The sequence below is a fragment of the Polistes canadensis genome, unplaced genomic scaffold (assembly GCF_001313835.1).
Source record: "Polistes canadensis isolate GaletaPanama2010 unplaced genomic scaffold, ASM131383v1 scaffold_262, whole genome shotgun sequence".
Classification (NCBI taxonomy): Eukaryota; Metazoa; Arthropoda; class Insecta; order Hymenoptera; family Vespidae; genus Polistes; species Polistes canadensis.
In genome coordinates, this window is record NW_014569809.1 from 75016 (window position 1) to 91629 (window position 16614).

At 29.8% G+C, this 16614-nt stretch overlaps 2 protein-coding genes across 2 annotated transcripts; one reads left to right on the forward strand and one right to left on the reverse strand.

Moving 5' to 3' along the window:
- Positions 1-3081: 3081 nt before the first annotated feature.
- Positions 3082-7548, forward strand: LOC106790825. The gene is made up of 7 exons (XM_014756001.1): positions 3082-3330; positions 3408-3520; positions 3637-3855; positions 4429-4847; positions 4952-5657; positions 5746-5980; positions 6063-7548. The coding sequence occupies exons 1-7, from the start codon at positions 3201-3203 to the stop codon at positions 6281-6283; spliced, it is 2043 nt and encodes a 680-aa protein (XP_014611487.1). The 5' UTR covers positions 3082-3200; the 3' UTR covers positions 6284-7548.
- A 6-nt stretch (positions 7549-7554) lies between these two features.
- Positions 7555-16058, reverse strand: LOC106790824. The gene is made up of 7 exons (XM_014756000.1): positions 15809-16058; positions 10872-12770; positions 10558-10724; positions 10348-10480; positions 10005-10262; positions 9709-9930; positions 7555-9623 (listed from the first exon to the last, which is right to left on the reverse strand). The coding sequence occupies exons 2-7, from the start codon at positions 12573-12575 to the stop codon at positions 9165-9167; spliced, it is 2943 nt and encodes a 980-aa protein (XP_014611486.1). The 5' UTR covers positions 12576-12770; positions 15809-16058; the 3' UTR covers positions 7555-9164.
- Between the last annotated feature and the right edge of the window lie 556 nt (positions 16059-16614).

Genomic DNA, 16614 nt, shown 5'->3' on the forward strand with positions numbered 1-16614 from the left:
ATAAGTGATTTATTAATTCGTTAATAACGGTGCATATATATATAAACGAACATATAACAATTAATTAATGAATTAATTAGAAAGATTAAAATAACGATTGATTTATTGTTCATAATTATTCTATCATTACAATCATACACGTTCGTTTCATACTTTTTATATTCCTTTTTATATTTCGATACACGATCAACAACAAAAACAACCATAATCGAGCTGTCGTTTGTAGTACGATTTAATGCTTAATAAAAAGAAATAAATAAGAATAAAAAAAGAACAATATAAAGCTAGGAGGGGGAGTGTGAACGTGTGCATACATATGCATGCGAGAGAAACTTGATTATACTATGTATAAATGTTAATAACACACTAGTTATAATAATAATTACTACATTGAAAGATGCATAAATATTCTACGATGTTATCAACAATAATTAATCAACTTATTAACGAACGTCATCCATATACATAACAAATTGAAATAATCGAGTTTCTTTGGGGAGGTCGGGGGAGGAAGGGGTTGTGGTTAAAGAAACTAAAAATGAAAATGATAAAACAAATTACTCCTCCCCTTTGCTAAGCCCTTTATTCCTCCACCACCGTTATCATCGTCGTCAATAATTATCATTATATATTATCTATCGATATATAATTCTATTATTATCATCATTCAATAGAGCGTGCGAAGATTTAAACAAATGAAAAAATTTAACAGGAATATCTGGACCATGCAAACAAAACAAAAAAAAAACAATAACAACGGTCCAAGGCTGTGTAAATATTATCACCACCCTCAACCCCTTTTTTCCCCCCGCGTTAGAAGTTACTAAGCTATAATATATATATTTATAATATAGTTTTTACGTTAAAGTATAATAAAATGTATGTATAAATATATATATATATATTTATATATACATGCATATATATAAATATGAATATAATTAAAACATAAGATATATATATAAATAATAATAATAATAATAATAATAATAATATTAATAATAATATCATGAAATAACATAAATACGTAACGGTCACTGTCATTTAAAAGGAAACCGTGTAGCACTATGCCTGTATCGAAAATAATGAATTATAATACGACGTTCGCGTATTCGTCATTCCTTCTCGTACGTAATCATCATCATCATCTCCCAACCACCTCCACCCTCGTCGTCTAACATACTAACTAACTACCCCCCTTTAATTATTCTCTTATCGTCTTTCATCGTTTGTTTTATAATCGGGCTGGCTTTTTAAAAACGTAAGAAAGATAAGAATAAGAGAACTAATTAAAAATAGAAGCTTACGATGATAAATATATATATATATATATCTAAATCCGTTTTTTTCAATCTTTTTTGTTTATACATATGCATATAGATATATATATATATATATAAACAAATTCGAATTAGCTATTAATTATTATTATAAGTAGTAGTAGTAGTATTATTATTGCAATTGACGACGGTATTCCGTATTTCTCTCCTTTTTTACAATTCATTCATTCTCCTTCCCTTTTTCCTCTCCCTTCTATTTTTTCCCCATCAACCCTCCACACCCCAATAATTAACCAATTCGTAATGGCGCCCCCCCCGTTTAGGAGATACGTTATATCTTTAGCGCCTGTTTGTAATTCACTTGATATTTCGTAAGGTGCATCGTGACGCACATTACGAATCGTCATATTAATTAATTAATAAACGTAATGTACATTTTTACAATCAATGTATTTCTTTTTAGGTCCCACAATTACCGTGAATATGTATATATTAGGGTGTTCCTTATTTTGGGTATTTTGGAATTTTTATGCTACCAAAAGCTCATATGATTCGACATAAATAAAACAAATACATTTAACGAATTATCATATTTTTTTTTTCCTATATTAAATTATCATAATGTTGTATTATTGATTGCATATTTGTTTTACGTTCTTTATTTTACTAGATATTTTTATATACTGTGATTTGCGAGTAATATATATTTTTTGTTATACATTTTTTGTTTGGATAAGAAAAAAAAAATATAATTGAAGTTAATGCGAAGTTTGTTATTAAATAATTACCGTATATAAAAGCAGTACTTAACTATCTAAATGTTTTAAAATTATCAGCCGTATCTAAAGAAAGTTCGTATGTTTTTTACGTAAAGATTCTTTAATAATTAAATTATAATTTTTCTTAAGAATATACTGTACATACTCTTAAACTTTAACATTTCACTTTAATATAAATATATAACAAAATATCTATATTAGATTTCTAATTGCTATATGTTTTTAAATGTATAATAGAATTTAATTACACATTCACTTTGTGTATACTTCTAGTTACTAAAAGTTACTAGGAAATAAGAAAGTTTCAAATATATTGAAATTCTAGTAACATGGCTAAGCCGATTTTGGTAATAGTAGTGCTCTACCTTTATCATACGAAAAATAAAAAATTTTTACCGTAGAAAGAAAAAAATAATTGCAGTTAATTGCTCACTAATTGCTCATTTAAAACCCATAATTGCATTCTTTATTTTCGCGTTTTTTTTATTGTCGGTAATTCCGATGGTAAGTTACCATCAGATCTCAGTCGGTAATTCCGATGATAAGTTACCATCAGATCTCAGTCGGTAATTCTGATASTAAGTTACCATCAGATCTCAGTCGGTAATTCCGATGATAAGTTACCATCAGATCTCAGTCGGTAATTCTGATGGTAAGTTACCATCAGATCTTAGTCGGTAAGTCGTATCGTAAATAGTACTGAATAAAATATTAAAATAAAAAATATCTTCAATATATTATTATAATAATTTTAAATATAATTACATTATATATTGTATTGTCATATTCGTATTATAAAATTTAATTTGTTAGATTTAAAGAAATGAATTCATAAGACACTTGTAATGTAAAAGAAAAAGAGTAGCTTTAAAAAAAAGGTCATTATATCTTTTATAAACGTAACAGTTATAGTATTTTCTATCTTCTTCTTTTTCATGAGTGAGGTCAACTGCGGTCATCGATCAAAGAGGAACGTCAAGTAGTCTGATCTATCAGTAATATGAATCGGTACTAAGCGAAAACACATTTCGATAATCGTTTACCATATTATATTTCAAACAATTCGCAAAGTTTCGATACTAAGAAAAAAAAGTATCTGAAAAATTAGAGAAAAAAAGTAGTATAATAGTTTAATATAATCATGGTTGTCATATCATCGTCATCGTCATTCCAATTGACGGATTTGTTCAGTCTTGCCATACCAATGAATCTTATTTTTATAACATTATTCGGAATGATTTTATTACCGATCTTTTTCTTCCTTTATCTTGGTAATTCAAACTTCGATTTAATCCCATTAGTGAATCACCATAATTATCATTTATTTTTATTTGTATTTTTGTTTAAGTTACGACATGGTCGAAAAAGTGTTTGATCAATTTCGTCAAATGGAAATATCCTAATTGCATTGTCGTTGAGGATAATAATATTCGAAGTATATTGGATCAAGGTAGAAATCATGTGAGTATTGTAAAACGATTATTAACAAAAGAGTAAAATTATTGTATAATTCGTAGAGAAAAAGGAAATTTGATTATTTAATATGTTTCTTTAGTGTTTATTTATTTTGTTCTTAGGGAATATACACGCTGTTTGTTAAAGGCCGATCGATTGCCGAAGGTATGAGAAGTCATTTGTTACATTTGACGTCTAACAAGAAACTTCTAAGATTAACATTGTCCACGAAATGGAATATTTATCTATGGAAGGATAACGAACAATTTTCCTTGGACAATCATCTTATTAATTCGCCATGTTCCTTTCGGAATAGACCTATCACCGAATCCAATATTCAGGTTTTTAACTAAGAAATTATTTAATGGAAGAAGCCTAATCGAGATCATTCGAATCGTTGCATTTACGTTGGTGGTAGGTTAATATGTTTTCAATTTAATATGGAAAATAATTCTATACGGTCAAACCTTTTTTTTAAAGTTTCATTTGTTGTTTTCTTTTTTCTTTTTTTTTCAATTAACCAACACATTTATACGTTTAAAAAAATAACATTAATATTGCATAGAAATATATTTTTGACCTTTGATATCACGACAAGAACTGGTGGTTCGGTTAAAAGCAGTCGAGCTTATCGCTCGTTATTACAACGAAAACAGTTAAACAATTATCAACGAGTTCAAAGATATCTTACGTTTTACGTTGTATTAATCGAATCTATTGCGACGAGCTTGTAGAAAATTCGAAAAATTCGAATCTAACAATAAAGCTTGTTTTTTATTTTAACGTTCTCGCGCTTCTTATTATTAATATTATTATTATTATTTTCGGTAACAGCGAGAAACGATAATTTTTTAACACGAGTACCGTGTTTTTTCTTTTAAATGAATAATATATTATTTTTGTTTGCTTTGCAGGAATACGTGAGCGACGTTACATCGAAATTTCTGCCAATTGACAGATCACCGTGGCAAGTACACGTTATCAATTGTTTGTTCAACGACGAGGAATATCAAATATGTTTGGTACGAGTACATCATTTGTTAATTCGTTTGGAACATCTTTCACCTGCCGATTTTCTACCATTGAAATGTTCATCCGACAATTGGGCTTGCCAGGAAACCGATTCACCGTTCACTGATCTTTACGTGGAACCATCGGCTTTGCCTAAACTTCATCAAAAATTAACTGAAAATTTCAGCAATCATTGGAACGAATTTCTTTGCAACAATGATCCGATAGAACGACCAGAAATAATGAAGAAACAAATTGGTATATTTCAATGCGTTAAAATCGGAGTGATCGTGTTGGTTGCAACATTTAAAGAATTGACAAGGTAGTCAAACAAATAAATATTAATTAATCTGAGACACACGCGCAATGTGCTCTGTTTATATTATTCGTTAGAATTATCAGAACATTTGTTTCTTTAATTTACAGACAGTACAGAAAATCCGAAGGACTTAAATTATTCGACATGTTTTTTATACTTCAACGAGAAGTCAACAAAAGAAACTTCGGAGTGTCCGTAATATTTTTTGGCTTTGTCAGAGCCCTTAATCCAATGAACACAATTAATTCGATAATAGCATGGTCATGGTACTTATTAATAACGCTAACATTGAAAGTACCATTATTGATGATTAAAGAATTTCAAGCATTGCAATCGAAACAGAAACATTTCTATCCGGAAACTCTGACTTCTATGATATGGTGTTATTTACCATTGATAATTCAAGCAACCATAGAAGTGTTCTCCATTACTTGGATAGCAATAGGTACACCTAAATTAATACTCGAAGAACTTTTTTTAAAACATCCTCATGCTAATAAATTGCAAATTATACCACGATGCGGTAGAAAAGTTGTCGCTTGGTCCGATGAGGTCAGTTTGGATCTATTGAGAAAAATTTCAAGTGTTACGGGAGCTACGAATACCGAAATCCTATTGACAGCAATCGTTGATTCCTTGAAAAAATATTTCATGCATTCCGGTATGAATATTCCTGACGATGTTTTGACTATAGCAAAATTCGTCAATCAGAGAGCCATTTTTTTGCGTAATCACGAAGCCCGTGGTATTCTATGTTTGGCTTTACCAACTAGAACTCCACTTTTCGAGGATGATTTACTTGAAATTCTTCAGGTAATAATTCTATCCATAAAATTCTACAAATTTGTCCTGAATTTTTTTGTTACTCGTTTCTAATTCTTGATCAATTTAATATTTCAAGGTTATACAAAAAAACGTACAAGAAGCCAGAGCAAAACAAAGTGCAATTTATGCTATAACAGCTGCCGAAGCATCGCGTGGTTTGATATCTTCGTTCTTTCCATCGATATTCCTTAAATTGATACTCAATCAATTATCGAAAAGATACACGTTGTCGTTGACTCACATCGATGGTAATTTACCTGTAGAAGATGTAGATTCTGTTATTTATTGGAGACCACCGCAAGGAAATTGCTGTAAATTCATTTTCAATAATTTTAAACTCGACATATTAAAATATCTCCGTAATCTAATGAATTTGTTTATCTTCCTTTTTAGATATGTCGATAACATTGCATAGATATGGGAATGGTGTGCGTTTGGGTGTCATGGGTGATGCTTTAATTAGTCCACAACACTCGATCATCACCAGGACATTTCCAAAAAGTTTGAGAAATCTTTCAACTTTAGTTGGAGTTCCTAAAACTCCAGTTTTAGAACATCAAAGTCGTAGTCCGAGTCCACACTCAGTTAGTCCAACCACGTCACCTGGATATTGATATTATTAATTAACATTTAGTAGTAAACAAACAAATCAAACGAATCGTTAGAACTGATCGTTGTGTTCATTTTATTGGAATATCTGGGAAGGATAAATAATTCTGATTGTTTTTTTTATTATATATTCCAAACTAAATGACTAAGAAATAGTTGAATGAAATTGATCGAATTTAAGATGGATTCGTAAGTCTAGTTTTAAGACTTGACGTCATTGTAAAATTCATATCTTAAGAAGCTGACCCAAATCTCGACTAACATTATCGATTTTCATACTTATCACGTGTACTCGTTGCTTTGAAGTACGTGTCAGTCAAACACCTAAAGTAAATTTATTCTTTTTGCGAAGAATATTATCTTCGTAGTATATCGTAAATCTAATGTATATGACTTTTATATAGAAAAATTAGATTTTTATAATTGATATAGATATATTTTAGATTATATTTTTAATAAGTCGGAATGAATTCTTAATATTATTTATATTGATTATAGAAAATAGATTGTAAAAAGAGAAAATAGATTTACTCTTAGAATTTGATTAAAATATCATTTTTATATTAATTAATATATTAATCTCTTTTAATTGTGTATAAGAAAAAGATTAATAGAAAAATGAAGATACGATTTTTACTATTAGATTGAATTATTTCTTCAATATCTAATTAGACTGCAAGATTTACTGTTTCTTCTTTTTTTTTTTTTTTTTCTTGCATACTTATCGTTCTATTTCTTTTTTACAATATGCGAGACTTCGTAAAGATTGCTTGTTATGTATTTATTTAAGAATTTAGATAAAAATATCGGAAACGTTTATTACTCTCGTAAAGAACGAACGCGTATTTTATTCGGCTAATAAATTTATTTAGTCTCCGCGAAAGATAAGATATAAAATTTGCTATAAGAGATTAAATAGATCTGTTGAATTTTTTGACAAATAATTTATCGTTTTAATGGAACAGGTAATAAGATTATATAAAAAGATCTTGGTTTTTTTTCGTATTTTGTGAAATAATTTTCTTTCATGTATTTTCTCCAATTAAATCGAAAACAAAATAATTCTTTAATCGTAAAACTAATCACATTGCAACCATTGAATTGCTATTCTTGTGAATTATATCGAAGAAATAATTTTGATTTTAATATTCACCTTTTTAAAAAATCATTGTTCGTGAAAAGAAATGAAATGAAATAAAAAAGAAACATTTTCGATGCACAGTCATAAGAACAATATTCATTGTATAAAGAATAAAGAAAGAAAACGCATGCAGAATTATTTCTTGAACTCGTAAGCATTGTGTATAATTCATTGTACATAGATTTATAACAGTGGTTCCCAATTTTATTGGCAACTACTTCAAATTCTAATGCATTCGTCTCTGTAAGATATCATTTTTATTATTCAAAGTTTAAAATTAAATTCTGACTATCCCATATAGAGAGGTTCATAGAAACTTTAATAAAAGTAATCGAATTCCTGAACACGCGAAGATCGATAAATCAATTCCAAGAAACAATTTACCACTACTATAGTATATGTCTTATAAATTTATGATAACGAAAGAGAAGATAAAATCGTGAAATTATTTGTTCGGATAAAATAGTAGTGTTGGCCTTGGTCTGAACAAACTTTTACGAATCATGAAATTTATGAAAAGAAGAAATAATATTACGAAAATTTGCTTAACAAATATCATTCTAAAAATGTATCCCCTTTTTTAAAATACAATTTGTTTTTTTTTGTTCCTTTTTTTTTTGTAGACCGTGTACTTTACATTGGGAACCACGAGTTTACAACAATATACTTATAATTAGATTATGAAATTTGCTCGCGCTTGCTATTCATCGATAGCTTCGATGTTTGGAAGCCCTGCAAAAAATTCTGCTCCTAAATACATCGAAGGCACATCACTTAATATATTAGGCACGACCATGGGTAATTTTTTCATTTTCGGCATAGCCAAATATTTCATTATGAAAATCGAAGTTTAAAAAAACAAAAAACAAATACAATTATTTATAGAAGAAGGTTTACAATGATTTATGTTAATATCAAGTTGCCTGTAGGTATGCAACACTTTTTACATTTACTCGGTCGATAAATTTAACTTGCAAGTGCCATTTATCGGTAAAAAAAAAAAAGAAAACGTTTAATCAACCCCTTTACAATAGGCAACAATTTGTACATCAAACGAGATCGATTTGCATATCATAAGGAATTTAAAAAATAAAATATTTCCTACCAACACAGTTTTTATATATCGATGACATTGGTAACTGCAATTATCGACCAAGTATGAATTGACGTCAACGTTCAGGCGCTTAAAGCTCAACATTAACATAATTATAGATAGATAATTATAGAAAATCAATAAACGAACATCATATATCTGAATTAATGTTAAATAAAATTAACAATTATATAAATTCATTTATATTACAAAATGATTAACAATTAAGTAATAGTTCGAGACACTCGTTATTATTATTATTATTATTATTATTATTATTCTAATAAGACTAGAAACAGGGACAACTGCTTGTCCTGGCACGATAGGTGTACTTGTAAAAAGATATAGCAAGATTTAAATAGATCCAATCAAAATTGGCCTAAGTTTCGATAATAATAATAATAAGGTATACACCACACATTTAACAATTGAGAAAATACTTGTCTCTCTTATAAATGAAAATGAATTTATTAATATGATTAATTTAATTCGCGATTATTTAAATCTCACTTTGTTTTTTTTTTTATAATACTAAAAGATCAAAGGGGGGGAGAAAAGAAAAAGAAGGAAGAAAGATAAATGCATGCCTAGATCACGCTTCTAATTGAATCTATGTTAAAAAAAAAAAAAACAAAAACAAAAAAGTATCAAACTACGCTTGATTCTGGGTCAAAGTTAATCGTTCCATTTCGATCAGACCGCTACCCCAAATCTTCCGATTTTTGGTGAAAGGTATGATACCGATTAATAATCCAGCAACAATGATCCACAAACCAGCCATCATGAATGACATTTCCCATGAATTTGTTATGTCGAATAACCAACCGGCCAGCGGTGGTCCTAAAAGATTTCCAATACCTTGGCAAAGTAAAGTAAGACCGTAAGCTGTTGTAAATCTTTCCAATGGTATTAGTTCTACCAATATAACTGGGGTGAAACTAAAACTACTGGCGAAAAATAATCCAAATGATGCCGAGGTTATGATCAATGGTATGTAATGTAATGTAAACGTGGACATCAGCATTGTTGATACACCACATATAGCCAAACAACAGGCGTAAGTTTTGCTGACGTTCATCCAGGGCTGATCACCTGCCCATCCAAGACCGATCTGTCAAATTATCAAGTATATTATAACAATTCTATAATTATGATAATTCATTATGATTCCTTTTGTTTATAACTTGTCAACTTGCCATTCCAATTGTATTAGTTATACCAATAATGCTAAGTAGATTAGCACCATCTGACTCGGAATAACCGTTCCTCGTTAAATGTTCAGCGAGGTAAAAGTAAGGCACGATGAACCAAGTGAACAATAATATCGTTGATAGTGACATCAATAAAAAATGAAACTCCAAAAACATCGAAAAGTCCATCATACCTTTCAGCAAATTAACCAATTCGCTATACCATTTCTACAATTGATATTATAACTTTAATATAATGTTGTATGATTTGAAATTCATTTTTATAAATGGTAGATTCTTACCTCTTCGCTTTCCTTAGCCAACGTTGTCATACTGTTTCTATAAATATTTGGACAACTGCTTGCTCTCAATCTATACTTTTGTAAATTCAATGCTGCCCCACGATACATGACAGAATTTCTATGTACCCTTATGTCTTTAAAGTAATGCGTATTTGTGCTAAATTGTCTTCTCAACCATGGCAAGGAATCAGTTCTGACGACACCATCAGTCAAACCGGGTATATGGTGTCTAGATTTTACCTTTTCGGTATCGGTCATCTTAAAAATTCATTCAACATTTAAAATATAATTCATTAACATTATTATATATATATATATTTTTTTTTTCGTAAATAATACTTACCGGTATGACAACATCTTTTTTAATGAAATGACTGGCTTCATCGATTTCTTGAAAAATCTTTTTCTCCCCATTAATCTTCTCGTTCGTATCTTGAATTTGATTAGGGTTTGTTTTCTCATCGGCCATCTTGACTCTGATAAAAATATATACGATTGAAATATTGCATCGAATCAAAGACAATTGTAGTATTGAAAAACAAATTCAATTAACCTCATAGTCATGGTAACACCTGTCTTCTTGTATTCATCTATCACTGACGAATCGTCCGTTAATTTATCGGACAGACTACGACACTTCAAAAGATTTGGATAATTTTCTAATATAACATTGTAGAGTCTTGAATTTGCGGATAATGATTCTAAAACTTCCAATGGCACCTGAAATCCTCGTAGACAGATATTTCTTTTTATCGCTTATCCTCATTAAAGTTAAACAATAGTTAAAAAAAAGAAAAAAACAATTCTAAAACTTACTCTACTTATTATATATTATTATCGTATCAATAATTATAATTTACATCCTACCTTTTCGGATTCCTTGACGAATGTTGGCAAATTGACGACACTTCGGAAAGTAGAACCACGCGTAGCAGCACGATTGGGTGTTGCAGTACTAGTACCAAGACTTTGAAGTAAATATTCCGTTTTACCAGTCTTCAACATTTGCCTAAGTTCCTCGACACCTGGAAACTCATCGGAGAATGCATGCGACGAACCACAATCGAGTTCAGATTTAATTGTATTGGATTTTCTCGGCGATGATAATTGTTGTTGTTTCTTTTGTTCCAAAATCCACCATTCTGGGTCTCGCATAACAGCACCGCATACTATCATATTGAAGAATGTGCCAGCTAACATCAGACAAGTACCACGCCAACCGTATTCCTCAATAAAAAATGTAGTCATAGGTGCATAAACAAATGTACCAATACCGGTACCGCATGCACCAAGACCTACAGCTAACGTTCGTTTTTTATCAAACCAATAAGCTATGCTCACAACCGCAGTGACGTAGCACAAACCTAAACCCAAACCCGCAATCACGCCAAAAGTCAAATACATTACCTCGATGGTGTCGCTAAAACAACTCAGAACAAAACCTATTCCAGAAATCAGACCTCCTGTTATGGTCATCTTTCTACAACCATAACGATCGACCAAAGCTGACATTACAGGACCGGATAATAATGGTACTGCCATAAACAATGAACCGATCCAAGCGGTTTTCGCTTTGCTAGCACCAAATTCTTTGAGAAATTCGATGTAAAGTAAACCGAAACTGAAGGAGACTCCATCGGCAATCATTGAAATGACGAGGGATGCTAAAACAACTACCCAACCCCAACCACCATCAGGTATACGTGGTTTCTTATTCATTTCTTTATCCTCGATGATTGAATCCAAATCATTTTCCAAATCAACGGCACTGTCGAAATCGCTTATATCTTTAACGTCACCTTGGTATCCAGGATTTGCTATGATAATTGGTAATATCGTATCATCCTTTCTCGGATTAATTTTAATCGGACTATTTCTTGATTCAATCGGTGTTGTTGAAAACATTCTATTGTCATCCGTACCATCAGTGTCGGGACTTAAAAAATCAAACTTGTCTCCTAATTCGTCTCCCAAACTCAAAACACGATTTCTACCAAAATGATCAGGTGACATGGTCAAAAGTGTATCCTTATCGGGTGACAATGATTCTATACTTCTATCAATCGTTCTTGCTGGTGTAGACTCGAGTAATCTTTCATCAGCCAAACTACTCAAATCTTCTGTGTTACCGGAATCCTGACAAATGCCAGAACTTTTGGATGATGATATCTCGCTGATTGGACCATCGAAATCAATTCTACTGTATAAATCAAGTTCAGGAGTTTTGCATGGGGAACTTGGGAATACCGTAGGACTTCCATTATGCCAACCAACTATGGGTGCCCTTCTAGATCGATAATTATTCCTAGGATCAATATTTTTCGAATCAATAGTTGGTAATCGATTGTTGATCAAATCCTTTTCCAAATACGCCATTACTGTTGTTCTTCGATCGTTATTATCGTTAACATTATTGTTGTTGTTGTTATTATTGTTGTTATTATTATTGTTAACAACAATATCAGTAGTATCATTAATATTATCCGAATTAGCCGATGATATCATCGGTAATCTGTTAATATCATTATCAGAATCATCCCCTGTATGTTTAATGTTAATCCGATCTGCCATTTGTTATTTGGCTTTTAAATATAACTATTGCCCGAGTGGATCCAACGACGGGGCCAGCCCTTCAGCCCTTGGATCTCGCCCGGAATAGATCTGGCACACCTTTCTCCTACCATAAGGACCTTCAACCCTTCCTCCTCGTTTATTTCGAACGTCGATTGTTTCAGCATGCACGCTTCTTCCTTGATTTCTATTTTCCTAGAAATAAATATATATATTCCATTTATTATATATTATTATTATTATTATTTCATTTTTATTAATATTCGAAAGAGATCAAGTTTATTAGAAATCAAATGTAAAATTAAAAAAATGAAAAAGAAAGAGAGAGAGAGAGAGAACAAATGTTTGATGATAAATGAAATTAAGTGAAAGGATTAACAAGATAAAATATGTTTATTCTCGTTTGTATTGCATGTGCAATTATCAATGCAACTGGTTGACAATAGGGTCAGTGTTTTTCTCGTAGTCTATACTCGTACGTACTGTCAACAGACAAACTATCTTTCAATTATGTCTACTTCTTATTAATCATCGCGTAACAGTTGCATTGCATACGCGACGTTCGTTCATTTTTAAATTCGTTGTAATAATAATAAAAAAAAAGAAGAAAATAGAAGAAGAAGAAAAAGAAGTCGTGAAATTATTTGCAAGTTGTTCTTCCTATTCTTTTGTTTTTTTTTTGTGTTTTCTTAACGATGCATCTGTTCAACAATTATTTTGCAATTAACGTTAGAAATAATTGAAAAATTCTTTACTTATTCGATCATGTTTTCTTATGTTAGTTACTTCTGTTATTTGTTACATACATTTTACAATTTTATTTACAATATATTATGTGATTAGTTGATAAACATTATAAATGATAAAAGTATATAATTATAAATATTATAAATAATAAAAATTGTAAGTTTTTACTCACCCTCGAGGTAGTGCATAAACAAAACTACGTGCAAGCATGTATGTGCGTAGGAAAGTGCGTGCGACACTTTACGGTATTGTGAGCGAATAATAATTAAATTAAAAGAATAAATTAATTAATGATTAGATTAAAAAATAGAGAAATATAAGTATAAAAGTATGACATTAGCATCTACTAAATTAGTTACAATGTGTATTTACAACGCATGCATCATCATTTTCATACAGAATTATATTATTATTATAATACAAATATTAATTCTATTGATTTCCTTTTAGCAATTACTGAAAAACAAAAAAACATAAGAAAAAACATTTTATTAAATAGAACACGAAGATATTATTAATAAGCTGAAAAATAATAAGAAAATACAACAAATTAATCATTCATTTTTCTTATATTAATTCTAATTTCAAATATTCTGACGTTTCATCATACGAATCTTAACATTTTCCATTCCAAAATCTCTCTTAATAAATAAAAAAATATTATTAATTATTAATTTTGTTCTCTTATTTTTAAATTGATTTAAAAATTTGTACATAAAGATAGAAATTATTTTCGTTACTTTTTATCTCTTTGATACATTTCTAAGAATAATACAGGAAAACTTTTTTGTATTTACTCTGACATATCGAATAGCTGATTGGCCGAAGTTTAGCGTTTGCTTTGGAGTTGGGGCTGGGAGGGGGGGGGAGAAAGAGGTATCACCATGACGACCGACTTGGTCGATTTTCGCGTCTCCGCTTTTATCGGCGAAAAATACACATATGAAGACAAGATCTAACATATTCTTTACATAAATATAAATCATTGTCATTCCAAAATGAATCCAAAAATTACGTTTACAAAAAAAAAAGAAAGAAAAAACTGGCACGTTATGTTTGGTCTCCTAACTTATAACTTCCTTTTATTTTTATTTTTGTATCTAATGCAAGAAAAGAAAAATTAATAAATAAATTATTCGAGAGAACGTATGTATTAATAATAATATTTGAATATTATTATACGTTTGGGAAATGTGAAACAAGAAATTCGGTTTGTATTTCGGTTGTATTTCTATTTATAAAAATGCCACGCCTCGTAAGACTGAAAACAAACTGTTATATAAAAATCGATGAAATATTCAAGCAAATACGAATGGGTTGACCATAATTATTAGAATTGTGAGTAGAGTTATAGAACAGTTATAGGCAGCAGATCTATCGATCCAATACTTAAGGGTCTTCGTACTTTCCAAAAGGAAACGCCTCAATTCTACAAAATTGTATTATAAATGTGTGTTTGTGTGGATTGAAATGATTTATCATATATTTACTTGTAATTTGTTTAAAAATTTGTTTGGAAAAAATTATCAATTTTTTTTGTATCCTAACTCGTATCACAAGATTTGGTTGAATAGTTTTGAATCTTCAAATCAAAACAAATAAATAAAACGAAAGCACGTTGCAGTGCACATGCATAATGCATGTTGCATTATTCGAAATGTGAACAGGTAAAAAACGTGCACAGATGAAACACACGTGTTCAATCACGAGGAAGTGTGTGTGTTTATAATTAATTCAAGAAAAAGAAAAATACGTAAGAAGGAAGAATATAGTTATATATATGTATATATGTATTGGTTTTTTATCGATCAGTTTGTTTCTATCTTATATATCGCGTATTTGATTTTTATCTATGTTATCCAAGGTAAGAATTTCATTTACGCACGCTAAGACGTAAGCGAAAATGATTTTGGATTCAATCCAAAATCGATACGTTCCAAAATTTATAATCGTCACACAGTTTCATGAACGAAATACTATTTTTAATTGCATTCCGTTGTAATAGTTAATTTACGTTCGTGATACTATTTTTATTGATAGTCTAAACTTATTTCTTTTCAAATCTTTATACGTGTTCGCGAGTTCATTTATCTCTTAATAATTATATATTATTATTATATTATTTTTTTTTATAGAAATTATATATATATTTTATTTTTGTTATAAGGTCTGTGATTTGCACTTGGTGTATTTTTTAATAGTAAAATAATTAAACGTTAATTAGCATACACTTTGATGTTAGATTTATCGATAAAATTTCTTTATAAGTTTTGTTTCAATTTAAAAAAAAAATAATTTTAGTACCAAGTAATCGCAAAACTTTTCGATAGTTCTAATTATTTTTATCGTGTAACATAGTTATAGATTAGAACTAAAAAAAAAGCAACAAAGTTGTCACATATCTGTTATTTAAATTAGGACACAAATTCTAAAAAATCAAAGAAGCACATAATACTACTCGACGATAAATCATCAATTCAACTTACCACGAAATACTTATCCAAAATTCTGCTCGAAATTGATCCCAAATATACGTAACTCGTCCCTTATTTCGAATATTCGTGAAATAAAATAATGAACGATCCTTTGGTTGTTTAAAATCCAAAAAAAAATCCTCGCTTACTTACAATTCTTTTCCACGATTTTTGTAATTTATCGTAAAACAAAAAAAAACAAACAAAAGTTCGCGACACTTTTGAAATAATATTATCCTTTCCAACGAATTATATAACAAATATGATTTATTTTGTTAATATTTCAATATAAGATGAGAGAATAAATTGTTGTTGTTGTTGTTGTTGTTCGATTAATAAATTGAATTAACACGTTTGTGATAGAATACGAATAGAAATTTGTAGGATAACGTGGAAAGAACTTCTTCCTACGAGGATACACGATAAACTGAAGAACTATCGTTGTTGAATCGTTGACGAAGTGGGTTGTACGATGAAACGCGTCATTCAGATTGTAGAAAATGCAGAAACAACGCACCTGTATCCCGAGAACTGTTTCTGAACAGCGCATGACTGTGGTATAGTATCATTTATTCGCTTTTGCGCATTGCAACATTCTTTTCCCCGAGAGGACAAAATAATATCTAACAGAATTATCATCATATTTTTTCTGCACTGCTATTATTTTCCATAACGTTTGTCGATAAAATCGCGTCGTCGTCTCTTTGTTTTATTCAAATAATTTCATTCCTTTCGAATTAATCGGTCAATTAACTTTTTGTCTCTCAATTAAAATATAAAACAATAATCTTTTATCTTTTTTTTTTTTTTTTTTTTTT

Coding starts and splice junctions, on each gene's coding strand:
- LOC106790824 (XM_014756000.1), bottom strand. CDS start 12,575: ATGGCAGATCGGATTAACATTAAACATACAGGGGATGATTCTGATAAT. Junction 10,725..10,871: donor TCGTCAAGGAATCCGAAAAG/GTAGGATGTAAA, acceptor CGAGGATTTCAG/GTGCCATTGGAAGTTTTAGA. Junction 9,931..10,004: donor TGGCTAAGGAAAGCGAAGAG/GTAAGAATCTAC, acceptor TATCAATTGTAG/AAATGGTATAGCGAATTGGT.
- LOC106790825 (XM_014756001.1), top strand. CDS start 3,201: ATGGTTGTCATATCATCGTCATCGTCATTCCAATTGACGGATTTGTTC. Junction 3,856..4,428: donor TCACCGAATCCAATATTCAG/GTTTTTAACTAA, acceptor TTTGCTTTGCAG/GAATACGTGAGCGACGTTAC. Junction 5,981..6,062: donor ACCACCGCAAGGAAATTGCT/GTAAATTCATTT, acceptor CTTCCTTTTTAG/ATATGTCGATAACATTGCAT.